Source organism: Schistocerca cancellata, chromosome 8, assembly GCF_023864275.1.
Source record: "Schistocerca cancellata isolate TAMUIC-IGC-003103 chromosome 8, iqSchCanc2.1, whole genome shotgun sequence".
Classification (NCBI taxonomy): Eukaryota; Metazoa; Arthropoda; class Insecta; order Orthoptera; family Acrididae; genus Schistocerca; species Schistocerca cancellata.
Window position 1 is genome coordinate 534079115 of NC_064633.1, and position 21330 is coordinate 534100444.

The window sequence follows — 21330 nt, forward strand, 5'->3', positions numbered from 1 at the left end:
AGAACTGGTCCTCCAAAGAGTAGGGGATTGGGCTATAAACTGATTACCCATACCTGAAGAAAGTCTCATTATGAAAGCTCAATGGATTACAGCCAGACAGACCCTAAGGCAAAGACATGGCAAAGTAACAAGGAATATGAGATTTAGATCATGGAACGTATAGACATTACATAGGATTGGAGCCCTTGGAAGCCTGACTGGAATAGTGAAAACACAGATGGTGGACATCGTGGCCTTGCGACTGGACAGAGTACCATCCAGAACCAGCAGTGTGCTATGTACTACATTGCCCACAATAATGAACACACATTTTGGTGTGAGATTTATAGTCAATCAAAGCACTGAACAACTACTGACAGGATTTAAAGTAATAAGTCCAAGGATATATTGTATGCAAATAAAGGGGAAGTTCTTTAACTACAGTCTCCTAAATGCACATGTCCCTACTGTGGAGAAGTCAGCAGAAGAGAAGGAGACTTTTTATGAGGAACTGGAGCAAGCTTATCGACAATGTCCAATAAATTATATAAAAATGGTGGTAGGAGATATGAATACCAAGGTGAGGCAGAAATGGGTCTTCTCCCCCACTACTGGTAAATACAGCCTCCATAAAGAGGGTAATAACAATGGACTCCACCTCATAAATTTTGCAGCAGCACTTAACATGGCAATTTGTAGCACATGGTTTCAGCATAAGAATACATACACTATTGTCATCAGACAACAATACTAAAAACCAATTTGATCATACATTAATAGATTCCAGGCATGGATCTGATGTACTAGACTGTTGTAGTTCGGAGGTGCTAATGAAGGCTCTGATCATTACCTCCTCATAGTAAAAATTAGAGGGAGAATTTCAAATGCACATAAAGTTAAAGGAGAAAGACAAAATAAGTATATCATCTCAAAACTTAAGGACCAATGGAAGGATGAACACCTAGCTATTAACATCTTCAACTTTTGTAGTTCTGTCTTCCTCAGTTGCATGTAATATTACGGTATATTTATAATTTTAAAAATTATCAATATGCCATAACCTAGCTATTAATTTAGAAAATAAATTCACAGGAATCCTGCAGAACTATACTTATAACATAAATGAACAGTGGAATAAAATCAGAAATGAAATACAGGCTGCTGCAGAGGAAGTGATTGGTATGGGACAATAGACCAGAAGGAATTAATGGTATGATGAGCATGAGGAGGCAAAAAGCACAAAGAACAAAGCATGTAAGATGCAGTCCAGAAAAACAAGAATGATAGGGGATGACTATGGAGAAAAGAGCCGTGTAGGTAAGTGGATTCTGAAAGGAAATAAGATAAACTTTTTCTAAAGATAGTTGCGAGACACTGAATCACTGAACAAGGCTAATGGAAGCATGAAATTTCCCAGAAAGGTCAATAGCCTTACAAAAGAATTTCAAGAAGAAACTATACAATGCAGAGGAAAAAATGGTGAACGAATAGCATCACAGAAGAAAGAGTGTTACATCTTTGGGCAGACTACTTCAAGGAATTATTATACTCAGAGAATGCTGAAGCGTGGGAACTAACCGGAAACCAACATGTGAAAGTGGAGGACAATGGGATGCTCTCAATGCAAGACATTTGGCTAACAATAAAGAAACTAGCCAACAATAAGTCACCTGCCAATGACAACCTGTCAGCTGAACTTATTAAGTGCAGTGGAGAACATCTAGTTAGATGCGTGTATGCCATTATCTCAGGTATATGGATGCAAAAGGTCATCCCAGATGATTGGAATATTGGCATAATATGTGCTATACATAAGAAAGGGGGCATCACGGAGTTACATTACTGAACACCACATATAAAATATTCTCCTCACTGCTTTGTCCCCTTGTAAACCTTTTGCAGAAACAGCAATTGAGAGATATCAGGCAGGCTTTAGATCTGGTAACTCAACTATTGATCAAATATCCACACTGTGGCAGATACTGGAAAAAACAAGGGAATACATTATACAAACACATTATATATTTGTTGATTTTAAAGCAGCATATGATACCATAAAAAGAAGTAAATTTATTGAAGCCATGAAGACCTGGGCATACCATAAAATTTAATACATGTCACAAGTTGAAACTGACTGTGGACTGAGGCAAGGGGATGTACTCTCTTGTATGCTTTTTAACATTGCACTGGAGAAGGTAATAAGAACAGCTCAAATCAACACAAGTCACAAATAAAACAGAATGATGCTGGTTCTGGCCTATGCAGATGATATGGATCTTATTGCAAGAACACAACCAGCCGCTAAAGAAACATATAGAGCATTTGTGGCAGTAGCAATAGAAATGGGGTTGGAAGTGAACATTAGAAATCTGTCCAAAAGAACAAAACATCAACTGTATAAAACTTAAATACATCCAGTATTGACACATGATTCAGAAACTTGGACACTGGCACAACAGTGTGAAGAGCAAATACGAAGTATTGAACAGAAGGTATTGTGAAAAATCTATGGGGCTTCTAATGAAGATGGAGCATGGTGTAGACAATGTTATTTTGAACTTCACACATTATATAAAGACCTTGAAATCACAAAGTTTGTTAAAATAAATGACCTGTAATGGGTCACCCATGTTTTTCATGTGGAATTTGAGAACCCAACAAAAATAGCCCACTGAAAAAGCCAGTGGGACAAAGAAGTGGGGGGAAGACCAAGACTTCGATACTTCGATGGCATACAAGAAGATTAAAAAAATTTTGGTGTCAGAGGATGGAGGCGCAAGACGTTAGACAGAGATGAATGGAATTATGTCCTAGACCAGGCTAAGGACCAACAAGAACTGCAGAGCCAAAACCAGTAACTTTGATTTCCAAGGACAGAAAAGTCAAACAGAAAATAACTAATAAAATTGTTCATAAAAAACGTATGGTGCAGCTGTTTGCAATAACTTTAGGAAATCATTGTAATGCTAGCTGTTATTGATAACCCTTAGTTGCAATGTTAGCAGCAAGACACATCTTCATCTATGTGGCTCTGTAAGAATGTTAAACTTCAAAGAATGTCCACTGCATAGCTCTCATACAACAGTCTAGTGGGCTTGAATTGAGATTGTATGGGGATGTCCAGATACTAAATGTCTAAACACACAGCCGTGAAATAAGTGAGAAATTAAAAGAAGCAGTATGAGAGGATTTTGTTGCTATTACATCTGTGGTGAGCTACAAAATCATAAAAAATGTCCATGTATGGCTTCAAATTGTAGGGACAGTAACAGCTACTTCTTAAATATCATACATAAAAATTATGGAAGGAAAGTTGTATCATACATGATATGTTATATATAAAGGATATTTTATGCTCCTTACTTTATTTGGTTTCTCCTTCAAAGATCTATAAGTCGAGAATTGTAAACGGCATAGGAATGAGCTCAGCACATGAAATTACAGAAAAGCTATTTAGCTGCCTACAGCCACATCAACAAGACAAAGCTTTTTCGAGCTAGAGAACAAGTTCGTACATGCCCAAACACACATGTAGAGCTATATGGTGGTGGCGGAGTACACTGTGCTGGGTTGCAGTTTTCTGTGGTTCGAATGGGGTTGGTATTGGGTTGGATGGGCTGGGCAAGGGGAGAAATGAGGCAAGGAGTGGGATTAGGGGTTGGTGAGGGTGGCTGATGCCTAGGGGTGAGACAGCATGTGTATGGAATGGGAATGCAACATGGGCACAGGTACCAACATGGGCAAGTTTGTGCAGCACTCAATAATGATCATGTGGAGTAGTGGACTGGAATGGGGATGACAGAACAGAGAAAGGAGTGCAGTGTGAGTGAATATGGGTTATGAGGCAGAGGGCAGAGTAGAGGCAGGTGTAGGGCAGGGGGAAGGGGCTAGCAAATATTGATGCCAGCAGCATTACAGGAACAGAAGATGAGTTTTAAATCCAACTACCCTCTATATACTTCAGAGAAGCTGGTTTTAGGGATGGAAGCAGCCCCTTCAGTCACTGGCTGGTCAACTCTGCTCTTGGCCACAGCTTGCAGTAGCCTTTCATTCCGTTGAACAGCTGACAGATGTTCATGCCCACATAAAATGCTGTGCAGAAATAAAAACAGAGCTAGTATATGACATGACTGTTTCCAAAGATGGCCTTGCCTCTGGTGCAACAGGATAATCCTATTGTGGGACTTGAGTAGGGTGTGCTGCGAGGTGGGTGTATTGGACAGGTCTTGGCCCTGGGTCTTTGACAGGGATTCATGTAGATAGTTGACCCTAGTCAAGCTGCAGAGGAGAGAGAGAGAGAGAGAGAGAGAGAGAGAGAGTTTGTTTGTTTGTTTTTAGTTACATTTGAAAAATTTGTCTGTAATCAAAGAATGTTAATGTAGAAATGGTGCTTAATTATTTCATGTAAAATGATACTAAAATATTTAATGAAATGAAGACATATCAAAAGAGATAAGTGATAAAATAATACAGCCGTGAGGGATTAGCCGAGTGGTCTAAGGTGCTGCAGTAATGGCCTGTGCGGCTGGTCCCGGCAGAGGTTTGAGTCCTCCCTCGGGCATGGGTGTGTGTGTTTGTCCTTTGGATAATTTAGGTTAAGTAGTGTGTAAGCTTAGGGACTGATGACCTTAGCAGTTAAGTCCCATAAGGTTTCACACACATTTGAACATTTTTGATAAAATAATACAAAGAAAAGGTATGAAGTGATAGCTGAGTGAAAATAGATTTTTGGAAAATGATTAGATATGAATTCCTACTACTCTGGAAATGAATAAAACTTTTTTCTTTCAGCCATCTTGAATTTTTTAAAAGCCACTGACTAATGTAAAGAGTGGAGTGACAATGATAAGAAATGGAACTGTTACTAAATGATGATTTCTAAGTTCAACAAACACTTTCACACACTTATCAACAGTAGCTTGTAACTCTGGATTCACACTTACCCTTTTTGTCAGTTGCGTGTCCATCATAAAATTATGGACATGCTTTTCTGCCCTAGTTAATTCCAGTTTTCTGGACACCACTGCCACAAGAAGCGCAGTGCAGCCTGCTCCCTAGAACAAAGTTAATTGTGTAACAACAACAAATCTTTCCTCCACAGAAGCTGTAATTTGTTTGGATGATAATGACAAACTCCAACAAAAATAAATGCAACATTTTATGTCGTGGTATGAACATAAAAAATATGATGAAAAGTAACTGTAAAGTCTATTAATCACTTTTGTTCCATATTCTTTATTAGTTTCCTGATACAGACTGATATGGCTAAATAGCATCTGATGTTTTGCTCAGACAACACTCACAAAAATAGGGAACAACTAAAATGTGATTCATAAGAAAAGTAGTACTAAGCAGTAACCAAAATTATAATAAGAAAATGTTGTGAACCTGTAGCAGCTGTTTCTTGATGTAAGTGTTTAGGCTTCTGTGAAATGAAATAAAAGCTGTGAAAGAAAGGCCAATATTATGACTGACTTGCAGCACTTTATTTCAGGCTACAGAAGTGCTTAGCACTTTCACCACCACAAAGAGGAATTAGTGGAGGGAGGAAATATGAATCACAATGCAAAGTCACAAGCGACACAAGATATAAAGGAGTAAAAAATTCAATGATATGAAACTAATAGATTTCTATCAAAAGCAACAATATGAGAGAAGGAAAGCTGCACCTCACCATATTGCGGAGATGCTGAGCCGCGATAGGCACAATAAAAAGATTCACACAATCATAGCTTTTGGCCATTAAGGCCTTTGTCAGCAGTAGCCACACACACACACACACACACACACACACACACACACACACACACATGCAGTCTCAGAGAGCTAAAACTACACTGCCAAGCTCTCTGAGACTGCAGATGTGTGTGCAAGTTGCGCTTGCGTGAGTGTGTGTGTGTGTGTGTGTGTGTGTGTGTGTGTGTGTGTATGTGTGTCTACTGCTGCCAAAGGCCTTGATGGCCGAAAGCTATGATTGTGTGAATCTTTTTATTGTGTCCATCGCAGCTCAGCATCTCCACTATATGGTGAGTAACAACTTTCCTTCTCTCGTATTGTTACATTACATCCTGGATTTTCCATTGTTATATTTCTATCAAAAGGAGCTTTTAATTTCAAAAATTATGAACTTTTGATAGAAATAAGAGATCCAAAATTTTGATTAATACTGGCAAATTTTAGATAGTAACAGGTCAAAGACAAGATACAAAAATGCAGTAAATGGAATAAATAGTATATGTAAGATAAAACTGACAGATAAAGAAAGAAAAAAATGAAATCAAAGTGTGTAATATGTGTGAGAAATATGTAATTGGAAGGGGGAGATGGAGGAGGCATGTGAGAAAAGAATGCAGTGGATGATAAACAAGAGACAGCAATTTATACACAGGATTCCCAGAAATTTTGTGGCAAACTTCTAGGAGAGATGGGTCACGTCATAAAGACTGAGAATTGCACAGCAATCCATGGCCACAAACATTGTCTAATGCTTCTAGGTGGTGCTGTATGTGAGTTTTTTGTGTTTTTTTTTGTTTTGGTTTTTTAGGGCGCAAAACTGCTATGGTCATTAGCGCCCGGTCCGTGACTTAGGAAACAGTAAAAAACCGAAAATGGAAACCAGCAGCAATGGGAACGAAACTCAAAAAATTGGAGAAACTAAAAGCAGAAGAAAGGCTTAAAAATCCACTACAGAAAGGGGCTTGTTGTCCCCAAAAAAAGCTTCAAATGACTGACGTCATTTCACTGGCACTAATAAACTCGAGAACACGATCGGCCGAGCGTGTGTCATCTGCTAAAATTGACGATATATCAAGCGACAGCTGTAGATGGGCACATAACGGAGTAAAATAGGGGCACTCAATTAGAAGGTGTCTTACCGTCCACAGCTGAGAGCAGTGGGGACAGAGTGGGGGAGGATCGCCGCTTAAAAAAAAAATCGATGGCTAAAAAGACAGTGCCCTATCCGGAGTCTAGTTAAAATTACCTCCTCTCGACGACACGTTCGGGAGGAAGAGGTCCAAGTACAAGGAAGAACTTTCACGTCCCGCAATTTATAATGGGGAAGTGTCGACCAATGTGCGTGCCATAAAAGAACAACATGACGACATAAAACGCTCCGTAGATCGGCGAAGGGAATCGATTGAATAGCTGGCCGAAGAAGAGAGACTGCAGCCTTGGCCGCTATATCGGCCACCTCATTTCCACAGATACCAACATGTCCCGGGAGCCAGAGGAATGCCACCGAGACGCCCCCCAGGTGGAGCAAGCGCAGACAGTCCTGAATCCGGTGGACCAGAGGGTGGACAGGGTAAAGAGCTTGGAGACTGAGGAGAGAGCTGAGAGAATCTGAACAGATAACATACTGTATCCGCTGATGGTGGCAGATGTAGTGGATAGCCTGGAGAACAGCATGAAGTTCCGCAGTATAAACCGAACACTGGTCGGGAAGCCGAAATCGATTTGGGGTGTCGCCAACAATATAGGCACTCCCTACACCAAACGATGTTTTTGAGCCATCAGTGTAAATAAATGTGGCTTCCTTCATTTGTGCACATAGAGCATAAAATGCCCAACGATAAACAAGTGAAGGGGTACCATCCTTGGGAAACTGACAAAGGTCACGAAGCAGGCAGATCCGGGGACGGAGCCAAGGCGGTGCTGTACCCCAAGTTGTCAAGAAGGTTTTAGGAAAGCGGAAGGAAAGAGAATGGAGCAGTTGACGGAAGTGGACTCCCGGTGGTAGTAGGGAGGAGGGGCGGCCTGCATACCCTACATCAAAGTAGGCGTCGAAAAAAATGTCATGGGCTGGATTAGCAGGCGTGGAAGACAGATGGCTAGCATAATGACTCAGAAGGACAGCTCGCCGATTGGACAGTGGAGGTTCAGCAGTCTCAGCATAAAGGCTTTCCACTGGGCTGGTGTAAAAAGCTCCAGACACTAAACATAATCCACGGTGGTGGATAGAGTCGAGACGCCGAAGAATAGACGGCCGAGCAGGGGAGTAGACTATGCTTCCATAGTCCAATTTCGAGTGCACTAAGGCGCGATAGAGGCAGAGAAGGACCACTTGGTCCGCTCCCCAGGAGGTGCCATTCAGGACACGGAGAGTGTTGAGGGATTGCAGACAGCGAGCCGAAAGATAGGAAACGTGGGAGGACCAGCACAGTTTTCTGTCAAACATAAGACCCAAGAATTTAGTGACGTCCGAAAACGGAAGGTTGACAGGTCCTAGATGTAAGGAGGGTGGAAGAAACTCCTTACATCACCAAAAATTAACACAAACAGTCTTACTGGGAGAAAAACGGAAGCCGGTTTCGATGCTCCAAGAGTGGAGGCGATCGAGACATCCTTGAAGACGTCGTTCAAGAAGGCTGGTCCATTGAGAATGTAGTAGATTGAAAAATCGTCCACAAAGAGGGAGCCTGAGACATCAGGAAGAAGACAATCCATAATTGGATTTATGGCGATGGCAAACAGTACAACACTCAGCACAGAGCCCTGGGGTACCCCGTTTTCTTGGGTGAAAGTACGGGAGAGAGTAGTGTTCACCCGCACTCTAAATGTGCGCTCTGCCATAAATTCATGAAGAAAAAGGGGCAGCCGTCCTCTAAAGCCCCAAGAGAACAGTGTGCGGAGGATGCCTGTCCTCCAACAGGTATTGTATGCTCTCTCCAGATCAAAAAATATTGCTACTGTTTGGCATTTCCGGAGAAAATTGTTCATGATATAAGTGGAGAGAGCAACAAGATGGTCAACTGCAGAACAATGCTTTCGGAATCCGCATTGGGCAGGTGGTAAAAGACTGTGGGACTCCAGCCACCAAGCTAAACGGCAATTCACCATACGCTCCAAAACCTTACATACACTACTCGTGAGAGAAATGGGGCAATAGCTAGAGGGGAGATGTTTGTCCTTTCCAGGTTTCGGAACAGGAACGACGGTAGCTTCCTGCCATCGTCTGGGAAAAGTACTGTTGGTCCAAATTCGATTATAAAGGCGAAGGAGGTAATGCAGACTATGGGTTGATAAATGTAGCAACATTTGGACGTGGATACCATCCGGTCCTGGGGCGGAGGAGCGAGAAGAAGAGAGTGCATGTTGGAGTTTCTGCATGGAGAAAACAGTATTGTAGCTTTTGCGATTTTGAGAGGAGAAAGCAAGAGGTCGCACTTCCGCTGCACGTTTCTTTGGGAGAAACGCTGGCGGGTAATTTGAAGAGCTCGAAATCTCAGCAAAGTGCTGACCCAATGAGTTAGAAATTGCGACGGGGTCCACTAACGTATCATGCATGACAGTGAGCCCAGAGACCGCGGAGAAACTAGGCGCGCCTGAGAACCGTTGAAGGTGACTCCAAACTTTCGAGGAGGGAGTGAAGGTGTTAAATGAGCTAATAAAGAATTTTCAGCTTGCCTTCTTGCTATCGCGGATGACGCGACGGCATCGTGCACAGAACTGCTTATAGCGGATACAGTTGGCCAAAGTAGGATGGTGGCGGAAAACGCGAAGGTCGCCACTCACGTATTGTGTCATGGCACGCCTTGTTCCACCAAGGAACTGGGGGGCGCCGGGGCAATTTGGAGGTGCGTGGTATTGAACATTCCGCAGCTGTAAGAATAACGTCGGTAATATGTGTGACCTCATCGTCGACGCTGGGAAAGTGATGGTCATTGAATGTCGCGAGAGATGAAAAAAGTGTCAGTCGGCTTGGGCAAACTTCCAGCATCGCGGGCGCATATATGGCAGTTGAGGCTGCAGTCTAAGGACACATGGAAAGTGGTCACTTGAGTGTGTATCATCAAGGGCGAACCAGTCGAAGCGCCGAGCTAGCGGAACAGTACTGACCGAACGGTCCAAATGAGAGAAATTTGTCGTGGAGGCAGATAAAAATGTAGGGACCCCAGTGTTGAGGCAAACTAGATCCGCTTGGTGGAAGACGTCTAACAATAGTGAGCCACATGGACAAGGATGTGGAGACCCCCAAAGCGGGTGGTGGGCATTGAAGTCCCCAACCAGCAAATATGGGGGTGGAAGCTGACCAAGAAGATGAAGGAGATCAGCTCGTGCCATTGGTGTGGACGAGGGAATGTATACATTACAAAGAGAAAAGGTATATCCAGAAAGGGAAAGACAGACAGCGACAGCTTGGAAGGAAGTGTTTAAGTGGATTGGGTGATAATGGAGAGTATCATGGAGAAGAATCATGAGTCCTCCATGGGCTGGAGTGCCTTCAACAGAGGGGAGATCAAATCGGATGGACTGAAAATGGGGGAGAACAAAGCGGTCATGGCGACGCAGCTTTGTTTCCTGAAGACAGAAGATGACCGGCGAGTAGGATCATAAGAGGATCGACAATTCATCCCGATTGGCTCGAATGCCGCGGATATTCCAGTGGATAATGGACATAGGGTGAACAGAAAATGGAGGAATATGACCAAGGTTGCCGTCAACTCAACGACTGCTCAGATCTTGCGACCGACAGCATGGAATGGCATTCAGCCGAAGGCAGAAGATCCTGATCCATAGGTTGTTCAGGAGCAGCTCCTGCCACCAGCGATCGGCCGGTTGATCGGCCACCAGCAGTGCGCCTCGGCGACACAGAAGACGGCCGAGGGCGATGTCCACCAGGTGGTGCTGTAGGTGGGACACACCTTGGCGGAGAAGGAGATGAACTGGGTTTCTTAGTAGCCTTCTTGGAAATATGATGTTTAGATGAAGGAGGAACGGACGGTTGTGAAGTTGGGGTACGTAAAAAATCTTCACGAGTATGCTCTTTTTTTGAAGTCTTGGTGTCTGCCTTTTGGGCTCGAGATTTAGCAGAACCCGATGAAGGGTGAGCCATAGAGCGGGCGGGCGAAAGTGGTGAGGTTGAAGGGCGATCTTTGCGCTGGTCGATCGGACGACCGTGGCACTAAAGGTGAGGTCACAAGTCTGCGTGGCCGCCTCCTTTGTTGGCCGAGGAGAAGCAAGGACAGTGCTGTATTTTCCTGTCTGAGGCACGGTGGGCTGTCGACTGGTGAATAATTTTCGAGCAGCAAAGTCGACACCTTTTCCTTCACTCTGATTTCCTGGGTGAGCTTTTCGTCTTTAAAAACGGGGCAATCTTGAGAGGAAGCAGCATGGTCACCCATACAGTTGATGCAGCGAGGGGATGGAGGTGGACAAGCACCCTCATGGGCATTCTTGCCACACGTAACTCTCTATGTGAGTGTATTGGAGGAGTTGCTGCTGTACATGAGAGCCAGCATATGAGGAGCATGGAACAGTATATATGAACAGTGAGCTTGTACTTCATGTACGGAATAGCTGCGTACAATGGATGAACCACTGAATGCATTTATTGAGAACACTTCCAGGCAGACATCAGCTACATCACAGTTTCTTTGTGTGTCTGCATCAAAATTTGTGTTAGCATGTGTCATTAAGAAGTGGCAGGGCTATAGAGGGCAGGCCACAATCAGCGCATGGAATCGTTATGGAAGAAAGTGTGTTGGATTCCATAGAGGCTAATCCAAGCACCAGCAAATGTACCATTGCAGCAAATGTACCATTGCCTCAGACTTAAGTCTGTTTCATTGCAGTGTCCCACATGTTTTAAACACTTAGTCCGTACACACCTTTCATTGCACCTCAGTGACCATCTGCTCATGTGCGTTTCACACAGTGGTTTCTGCAACAAAGTGACCAAGAAGCACATTTCTTAGCTTCTGTGTTGTTAACTGATGTGGCTACATACACTAGGGATGACATATTCAATAGCTAAAATGAGCGTTTGTAGTCACCAGAAAACTCCCACAGTGTGTGGCATTATGTGGTACAACAATGCTTCTCATTTAGTGTAAGTGCAAGTTTGGTCAGCGAATGCTTAGTGGGGCTGTACCTTTTACCATCTTGCTTGACCACTGTGGATTATCAGCTTTCTGGAGCAAGTTCTTCCCAGCTTGCTTGGAGATGTTCCAGCAAATACGAGACACAGCTTGTGGTTCCAACATGATGGGGTGCCTGCTCATTTTGGCTTGGCTTTTCATGAACAGGTTAGTCCTGCATTGATTGGGTGTGGTGGTCTGGTCCCTTTGCCCCAATGCTCACTGGATTTATTGAGCCCTGATTTCTTTCTGTTGGGAGCCCTGAAATACCTTATGTATCACAATCCTGAGGAGCCCGAAATGCATCTCGTTACAAGTATCATTTGCATAGCAGCTAAAACCAAAGAAACTCCTGGCGTGTTTGAGTTGTCAGGCAGCCAATGCTCTATCGGTGTCAGGCATGTGTGTCATCTGATAGCGCAAAATTTGAACATCTGTTATAACATTAGAGCTGTATTCATGTTGTATGCCTTGTGTACTAATTATACTCCATAAATGTTTCAAATGAATCACTCACTTGTTTCCTTCCTGATCTTTGACTTCTGCTACAACTTACTCCTGGTATTTGCAGCCTTGGGTTGCTATGAAATTCTCAATCCTTACGATGTGATCCACCTCTCTTACAAGTCTGTGGCAACATTTCTGGGACCCCTGTATAAGGACTATGTAGGCCAATTATGGGCTGAAAACATACTTTGCTTCCCCAGACCTTGCAGATGCCACTATATAAAAAGATATTAATTTCTTTGGTAGCAAAATGACTGCACAGGTCTTTACAATTGGGTTTCAAAATCTGTTCAGAAGATGATGGTGGTTATTGCTCACATACACTACTTGCCTATGATTGTTACTCTCACTGACAGATTGGTAGGGGGTAATCACATGTCAGTTCTAGTATAGTATATTTGTCCAATGAATACCCATTTATCATCTGAATTTCTTCTTGGTGTAGCAACTTTAATGGCCAGTAGTGTAGTACTTGCAGATTTTATTTAATTGCAATCTTTCATTTATAAACGTCTATGTTATGTTCAAAATTCGCAATTGCCGAGTGGTGGGAACCTTCGACTGTTCGATTCACGTGTATATTCATATTGTGTACTGTAGACTCAGCAGTATTTGGCTTGTAATGCACCAATCTGAATTTTGCAGCTACATATTTATAAGAGTATGAAGTTTTAAATACTGGTCATTCCCATCTTTCTCTAACACATTACATAAATATAGTAGACACAATGTCAGTCTTGCACTGTAATACAGTGTTTACGAACTGTATTGAAGCTCAGTCCTTTCATTTCCCCTTAGTCCTGAAATGCAATGATTTCCTTTAGCTTTTATAGCGATGTAGCACCCTACCTCTGGCTCTTTGGTGGGCCTGACAGATAAACGAATGACTGGCATCCATTGCTCGCTAACTACGCTTCTTCACTATCAAGTTCTGTGTCTCCCATGAAATTTTACAATCTGACATGTCCTCTTCTACACACTTATATTCTTCAATATAGTCTACTGTATATTTGTAATACAAATATTATTGGGACTGGTTGCCACTGATGCATCAAACACATTTCTTTCCTTTACTATAATGTCTGGATCTTCTTTTGTGCTTTTAGTGGTTGAAAATTGTGCTCACTATGTTTGCAAAAGTCATTATCACATAATAGCAATGTGAAAGAGAGAGAGAGAGAGAGAGAGAGAAATGTGATTTGCTTCAAATTTGGTGACACCACAAATGGACAGATTAACTGTCAAAGCTCATGCCTCACAGACAGAGGTAACTATTAGACTGTTTTCTTTTCTCAGGCAGAAGGTGTGTCGTTTCCCAAGATCTCACATCACAAGACCTCTGATATGGGCAATGTTGACCACCCTATACACTGAAAACTCTGAATTAGTTAGCACAGAAATGTTTATGATGACAAAATGTACTAAAACCATGATGTTACTATAGATATGGTCCACTGTGAGTGAAATATCAATGTTCCAGGTTACAGTGTGTTTGAGGACGACACTTAGTTCGTACAATTTTGCAAAATGTACCTCAAAACCTTTTGGATATTAACAAAAACAACTGGCAAAAATTGCCTTATTAATACTTCTCGAAGTAGAGAAATAGGATAAATTGTTAAAAACAGTTATAAAGGAGACACTTGAGTAGCAGACAGGCCCAACAAAAAGGACTGCTATACACATTTGAGATTTTGAGCAAAAGGGCTTCTTCTAAAGTACAAACACACACATTCACAACTCAAATACACAAGACCACTGCATGAACTTGTGTGCTTTGGAAGTAGGGCTTTCGGCTGAAAGCTCAAATGTATCACAGCCTTTTTATTGTGCCTGTCTGAAACTCAGAGTAATTGATTTGTTATCTTATTTTCATTCCTTCTATTTTTTTCAATGTAGACATAAATGTATTTCAAAAGCTCAGTGTTGGACATTGTTTGGATGAAGTGTAACCCATGGCCAGAATATGAGGGGCATTTGAAAAGTCTACATCTATGTGATTACTCTGCTATTCACAATAAAGTGCCTGGCAGAGGGTTCAGTGAACCATCTTCAAACTGTCTCTCTAGTGTTCCACTCTCGAATGGCACGCAGGAAAAACGAGCACTTAAATTTTTCTGTGCGAGCCCTGATTTCTCTTATTTTATTGTAATGATCATTTCTCCCTATGTAGGTGGGTGCCAGCAGAATGTTTTTACAGTCGGAGGAGAAAACTGGTGATTGAAATTTCATGAGAAGATCCTGTCGCAACAAAAAACGCCTTTGTTTTAATGATTGCCACTCCAATTCATGTATCATGTATGTGACACTATCTCCCCTATCTCGCAATAATACAAAATGAGCTGCCCTTCTTTGTACTTTTTCGATGTCGTCGTCAGTCCCACCTGATGCGGATCTCACACTGCACACCAATACTCCAGAATAGGGTGGACAAGTGTGGTTAAGCAGTCTCTTTAGTAGACCTGTTGCACCTTCTAAGTGTTCTGCCAATGAATCACAGTCTTTGGTTTGCTCTACATACAATATTATTTATGTGATCATTCCAATTTAGGTTATTTGTAATTGTAATCCCTAAGTATTTAGTTGAATTTACAGCCTTCAGATGTGTGTGACTTATTGCGTAATCGAAATTTAGCTGATTTCTTTTAGTACTCATGTGAATAACTTCAAACTTTTCCTTATTCAGGGTCAATTGCCACTTTTCACACCATACAGATATCTTATCTAAATCATTTTGCAAGTCATTTTGATCATCTGATGACTTTACAAGACGGTAAATGACAGCATCATCTGCAAACAATCTAAGACAGTCAATTGTCTCCTATGTCGTTAATATAGATCAGGAACAATAGAGGGCCCATAACACTTCCTTGGGGCACGCCGGATATTACTTCTGTTTTACTCGATGACTTTCCATCTATTACTAAAAACTGTGACCTTTCCGACAGGAAATCTTGAATCCAATTGCACAACTGAGGTGATACTCCTATACATGCAGTTTAGTTAGAAGATGCTTGTGAGGAATGGTGTCAAAAGCCTTCTTGAAATCTAAAAATATGGAATCAATTTGACATCCCCTGTCGATAGCACTTATTACTTCATGAGTATAAAGAGCTAGTTGTGTTTCACAAGAACGATATTTTCTGAAACCATGCTGACTATGTGTCAATAAATTGTTTTCTTCGAGGCACTTCATAATGTTCGAATATAATATATGTTCCAAAACCCTACTGCAAATCAATGTTAGTGATATAGGCCTGTAATTCAGTGGATTACTCCTACTTCCCATTTTGGGTATTGGTGTGACTTGAGCAATTTTCCAGTCTTTAAGTACAGATCTTTCGGTGAGCGAGTGGTTGTATATAATTGCTAAATATGGAGTTATGATATCAGCATACTCTGAGAGGAACCTGACTGGTATACAATCTGGACCGGAGGCCTTGCCTTTATTAAGTGATTTAAGCTGCTTCGTTATTCCGAGAATATTTACTTCTATGTATCTCATCTTGGCAGTTGTTCTTGATTGGAATTCAGGAATATTTACTTCATCTTCTTTGGTGAAGGAGTTTCAGAAAACTGTGTTTAATAAATCTGCTTTAGTGGCACTGTTGTCAGTGACTTCACCGTTGTTATCGCACAGTGAAGGTATTGATTACGACTTGCCACTGGTGTGCTTTATGTATGACCAGGATCTCTTTGGGTTTTCTGTCAGATTTTGAGACAGAATTTCGTTGCGGAAATTATTAAAAGCACCTCACATTGAAGTACGCGCCATATTTCAAACTTCTGTAAAACTTTGCCAATCTTGGGGATTTTGCGTTCTTTTAAATTTGGCATGCTTTTTTTGTTGCTTCTGCAGCAGCAATCTGACCCATTTTCTGTACCATGGGGAATCAGCACCATCACGTATTAATTTATGTGGTATATATCTCTCAATTGCTGTCAATCTCTTTGAAAACATTCCGCAAGTTTTCTACACTTACATGCTCAGATCAGAAGGAGTGAAGACTGTCTCTTAAAAAGGCATTAAGAGCATTTTTATCAGATTTTTTAAATAGATATACTTTGCGTTTCTTTTTGATGGTTGTAGGTGTTACGGTGTTTAGCCTAGCAGCAACTGCCTTTTGGTCGCTAATCCCTGTATTCATCACAATACTCACTATTTGTCCAGGATTATTTGTTGCTAAAAGGTCAAGTATGCTTTCGCAACCATTTAGGCTTTGAGTGGGCTCATGAACTAATTGTTGAAAATAATTTTCTGAGAAAGCATTCAGTACAATTTCAGATGATGTTTTATGCCTGCTGCTGGCTTTAAACGTATAATTTTTCCAGTATATTGAGGGTAGATTAAAGTCGCCACAGACTATAATTGTATGAGCGGGGTACTTATTTGAAATGAAACTCAAGTTTTCTTTGAAGTGTTCAGCAACTATATCTTCTGAGTTGGGGGGTCAGTAAAATGATCCAATTAATAGTTTAGTCTGATTGTTAGGTATAACCTCTACCCATACTATTTCACACGAACTATCTACTTCAATTTCACTACAAGGCAAACTACCTTTGACAGCAATAAATACTCCAAAACCACCTGTGTTTAATCTATCCTTCCTGAACACTGTCAGATCGTTTGAAAAAAGTTTGGCTGAACTTTTTTCCGGCTTTAGCCAGCTCTCTGTACCTACAACTATTTGAGCTTCAGTGCTTTCTATTAGGGCTTGGAGCTCTGGTTCTTTCCCAACACAGCTATGACAATTTACAACTACAATACCAATCATTTCTACAACTACCTTACTGTGTTTTACCTGCCCACTTTTAGATGGATGTCCCTTCTGTGGTTCCCTGAGACCCTCTAACCTAAAAAAACCGCCCAGTCCCTTCCACACAGCCACCTCTACCTGTGTAGCCACCTCCTGAGTGTAGTGGACTCCTGACCTATTAAGCAGAACCTGGAAACCCAACACCCAATGGTGCAAGTCAAGGAATCTGCAGCGTACACAGTCACAGAACCACCTGAGCCTCTGATTCACACTCTCCACTCGGCTCTGCACCAAAGGACCACAGTCAGTTCTATTGACGATACTGCAGGTGGTGAGCTCCACCTTAATCTTGGAAGCAAGACTGGCAGTCTTTACCATTTCTGCTAGCTGCCCCAAACCAGACAGAATCTGCTCTGATCCAAAGTTACACACGTCATTGGTTCCGACATGAGCCACCACCTGCAGTTGGCTGCACCCTGTATTCTTTATGGCATCTGGAAGCACCCTTTCCACATCCAGAATGACTTCCCCCGGAATGCACATGGAGTGCACACTGGTTTCCTTCCCCTGCTTTTCAGCCCTGTTCCTAAGGGACCCCATTACGCGCCTAACATTGGAGCTCCCAACTACCAGAACATCCACCCTCTGTGAATGCCCAGACCTTGCGGGCCGAGAAGCTTCCTCTGGGACAGGGTGGACGACTGCATCTGGCCCAGAGACATCATCAGCCACAGATAATGCCTGAAACCTGTTTGTCAAATGAACCAGGGATGCCCTATGATCGGCGCCTCGGGAAGTTTTTCACTGCCTGCCAGACTTTGGAATGATCTTCCACTTGACCACGGATGAGGGGTCAACCTCAGGGCAGGCTGTACCCAGGGCAGCCACAACAGTTGACTGATCGGAGGACACGTGGGACATGCTCGACGTCCCTCGCATCCCCATGTTCGATCCCCCACAGTGATGCCCCTTGGCAGCAGCCTTAAGCTGTGTGATGGAAGCCAAAGCAGCCTGGAGCTGTGAGCAAAGGGTCGCCACCTCAGCTCGCATCTGTACACAACAATCACAGTTCCTACCCATTACTGCAGTTGCTCCTGTTTGAAGCTTGTAAAAATATGTAACAAGCGAACGGCGTACTCGCCTTATTAATAGCAGGAACTAGTGGTGCTGCTCTCACTGACGGTCTAACCCACACTGAGCTGTTCTAACAAAACAAACAAAAGCCTGTACGATACGAGGGTCCATACAAGCACTGATAACAATAGCGGTATTTTACGCTACACTGTTATTCAAATGAAAGGTTGTGCCCAGTAAGCACTCAAACACGCAAGAAATTACAAAAATAAACTAGTAACTACACAGATAACTGAAAATAAGTCGCTCCTGTTTGAAGCTCATAAAAATAACAAGCGAACTGTGTACTGGCCTTATTAGTAGCAGGAACTAGTGGTGCTGCTCTCACTGAAGGTTTAACCGACACTGAGCTGTTCTAACCAAACAAACAAATGCCGGTGCAAAAATAAAAACTACTTATGTGTTTGGGGTAAACCTTTTTTATTTTATGACATAGACTCCTTTTAGGCTTATACACTTCGTCCAACACTGTTCTAATTTGTCGATCCCTTCCAAATAATAGGAATTGCCCAAGTCTCCAAAATAGCTATTAGTTGCTGCAATCACCTCCTCGTTTGAATAAAATCTTTGTCCTGCCAGCCATTTCTTCAAATTGGGAAACAAGTAATAGTCCGAAGGAGTCAAGTCTGGGGAATAGGGGGGATGTGAAACGAGTTGGAATCCTGTTTCTATTAATTTTGCGACCACAACTGCTGAGGTGTGTGCTGGTGCATTGTTGTGATGGAAAAGGACTTTTTTGAGGTCCAATCGCTGGCGTTTCTCTTGTAGCTGGGTTTTCAGATGGTCCAATAATGATGAATAATATGCACCTGTAATAGTTTTACGCTTTTCCAGATAGTCAATGAGGATTATCCCTCCCGAATCCCAAAAGACAATTGTCATAACCTTTCTGGCCAAAGGAATAGTCTTCGGCTTTTTTGGTGCAGATTCTCCATTGGTAACCCATTGTGTGCATTGTTTTTTGGTCTCAGGAGTATAGTAATGTATCCATGTTTCATCCACAGTGACGAAACAATGCTCAAAGTCCTGCAGATTCTTCCTGAACAGCTGCAAACCATCCTTGCAACACTTCACACGATTCTGTTTTTGGTCATGCGTGAGCAATCGCGGAACCCATCTTGTGGATAGATTTCTCATTTCCAAGTGTTTATGCAGAATATTATGTACCCTTTCATTCCAGATACCCACAGCACTAGCAATCTCACGCACCTTAACTCTTCTGTTGTCCATCACCATATCATGGATTCTATCAATGATTTCTGGAGTCCTAACCTCCACAGGGCATCCACAATGTTCAGCATCACTTGTGCCCATATGTCCACTCCAAAAATTTTGAAATCACTTATAAACTGTTCTAATCAAAGGTGCAGAGTCACCATAATGTTTATCAAGCTACTCTTCAGTCTCCTGGTGCAATTTGCCTTTCATAAATTAATGTTTAATAACCACACGAAATTCTTTTTCATCCATTTTTTGTCAATCACTCGACTTCCTTGATTCACACGAATGCCAAACACAAAGAAATAGATCAATATGGCTGAAACTTGGTGTGCATTCTTTCCAAAGAAGCTACTAACTAAAGATGACCTCAATACACGTCGTTGGTGCTGTCTCTTGGACTTTGCATGGACTTTTCAAATGCCCTACAAATACATGAATGTAGGAAACGTCCCAAAACTGCACAGAATCTGGCTGGTAGGACCAGCTTTTAGCAGCCTGTGACTGAACCAAAACAATTGTCGTCTCTCTGGTTTAATACATTATTTTGAGGCCATGACAGCTGCAGCGCAATATTTGCAATTGTGGGTAACTTGCATATTATTTCAACCCACTGAGTTTGGAAAAGTCCTAATTCCTGGAGAGGAAGTCTTCTCCACCCTGAAGTTTCACTCTTTTTTTCCCTATAACTTTTAAAAAAGCTGAATTTTCTTTTTTCATTGTCGTCTAGATCTTGCACATTATAAAACATTAAAATCTGATGACTTGTTTCAGCTGACTAAGCAAGCAACTTCAGATCACCCAGGGTAAAAAAAAATATGCCACCATACAGTATATTGATGAATCCTTCACTATAAATATAACTCAAAGCTATTTAACAGAACCAATTTTTTATTTTTTTATTTATATAAATCTATATTTGATAATTTTCTCCTTCCCTGACAATGTAAGATATAACTAATCTTCTTCTTTACTTTCAGAACAGATCATTCTATTTCCTCTATATTCTTCAGAGTTTACTACAATACATCAGTAGTGTAAAAATGAATGTAGACTCAGAAAGTCATTACAAATTTTCTTTGTCCACAGACTAACGATTAACTACAATTATGGTTACACTGTGGAAACAAGGGAAGAAAGGGGGGGGGGGGGGGGAGGGGGGAAAAGGTGATGAGAGCCTTTGCAGAATTTGAGTACCAGTATGGGTTTTGTGCATGTCAAAGTTGTGTACTAACTTAGTGGTTCAGTTCTAGTTACAGGACATATCTTTGCACATGAAATTCATCACAGCAATGATGTTTTATCAAATTATAGTTTGCTGTTTTGTTGCTTGATGATATATTAAAAATTATTTTCTTTAAAAATTAAGATATTTTCTGGTGGTGTCTCTTATACATTTAAGGTATTCTGGAATATATGTCATCAGCATGAAACCTGTAGACGAGGAGAGAGATTGGAATACATTCAGAAAATAATGGAGGATGTACATTGCAAGTGCCTAAAGAAACGAAGCATGTACTTGAAGATATTTGATACTATACTGTTTGTATGTGGCTTCTCATTAATTTAATGAAATAAAAACTCTAAAATTACAGGTTTAAAGTGATTTCTCAAAAACATCACACAATTAGCGTACTTGATCTTTTGCAAATGCTGTGTAATATTGACACTTTATTGATCACAAAAAAAACAAACATCTTTGAGTCATTTATATTATTAATATAACTTAATTTTTCTGTGCAGATAAAAATATGCAAAAATACTGTTAAGCATGCTTTCATGTAATTAAAAAATTGAGTAACAATTTGCTGGATGTTTTCAGAAACAATACAGTACTTACATGTAGGTAAAACTACATGGTAATTGGAGAAATA

General features: G+C 41.5%; 1 protein-coding gene across 1 annotated transcript in view; it reads right to left on the reverse strand.

The window, feature by feature from the left end:
• The window catches only part of LOC126095676 (small conductance calcium-activated potassium channel protein), a 239926-nt gene that overhangs the window by 42170 nt on the left and 176426 nt on the right, over positions 1 to 21330 (reverse strand). Inside the window, exon 6 of the mRNA XM_049910433.1 lies at positions 4923 to 5033. Within this exon, the coding sequence (XP_049766390.1) occupies positions 4923 to 5033 (111 nt within the window). The remainder of the gene's footprint in view (positions 1 to 4922; positions 5034 to 21330) is intronic.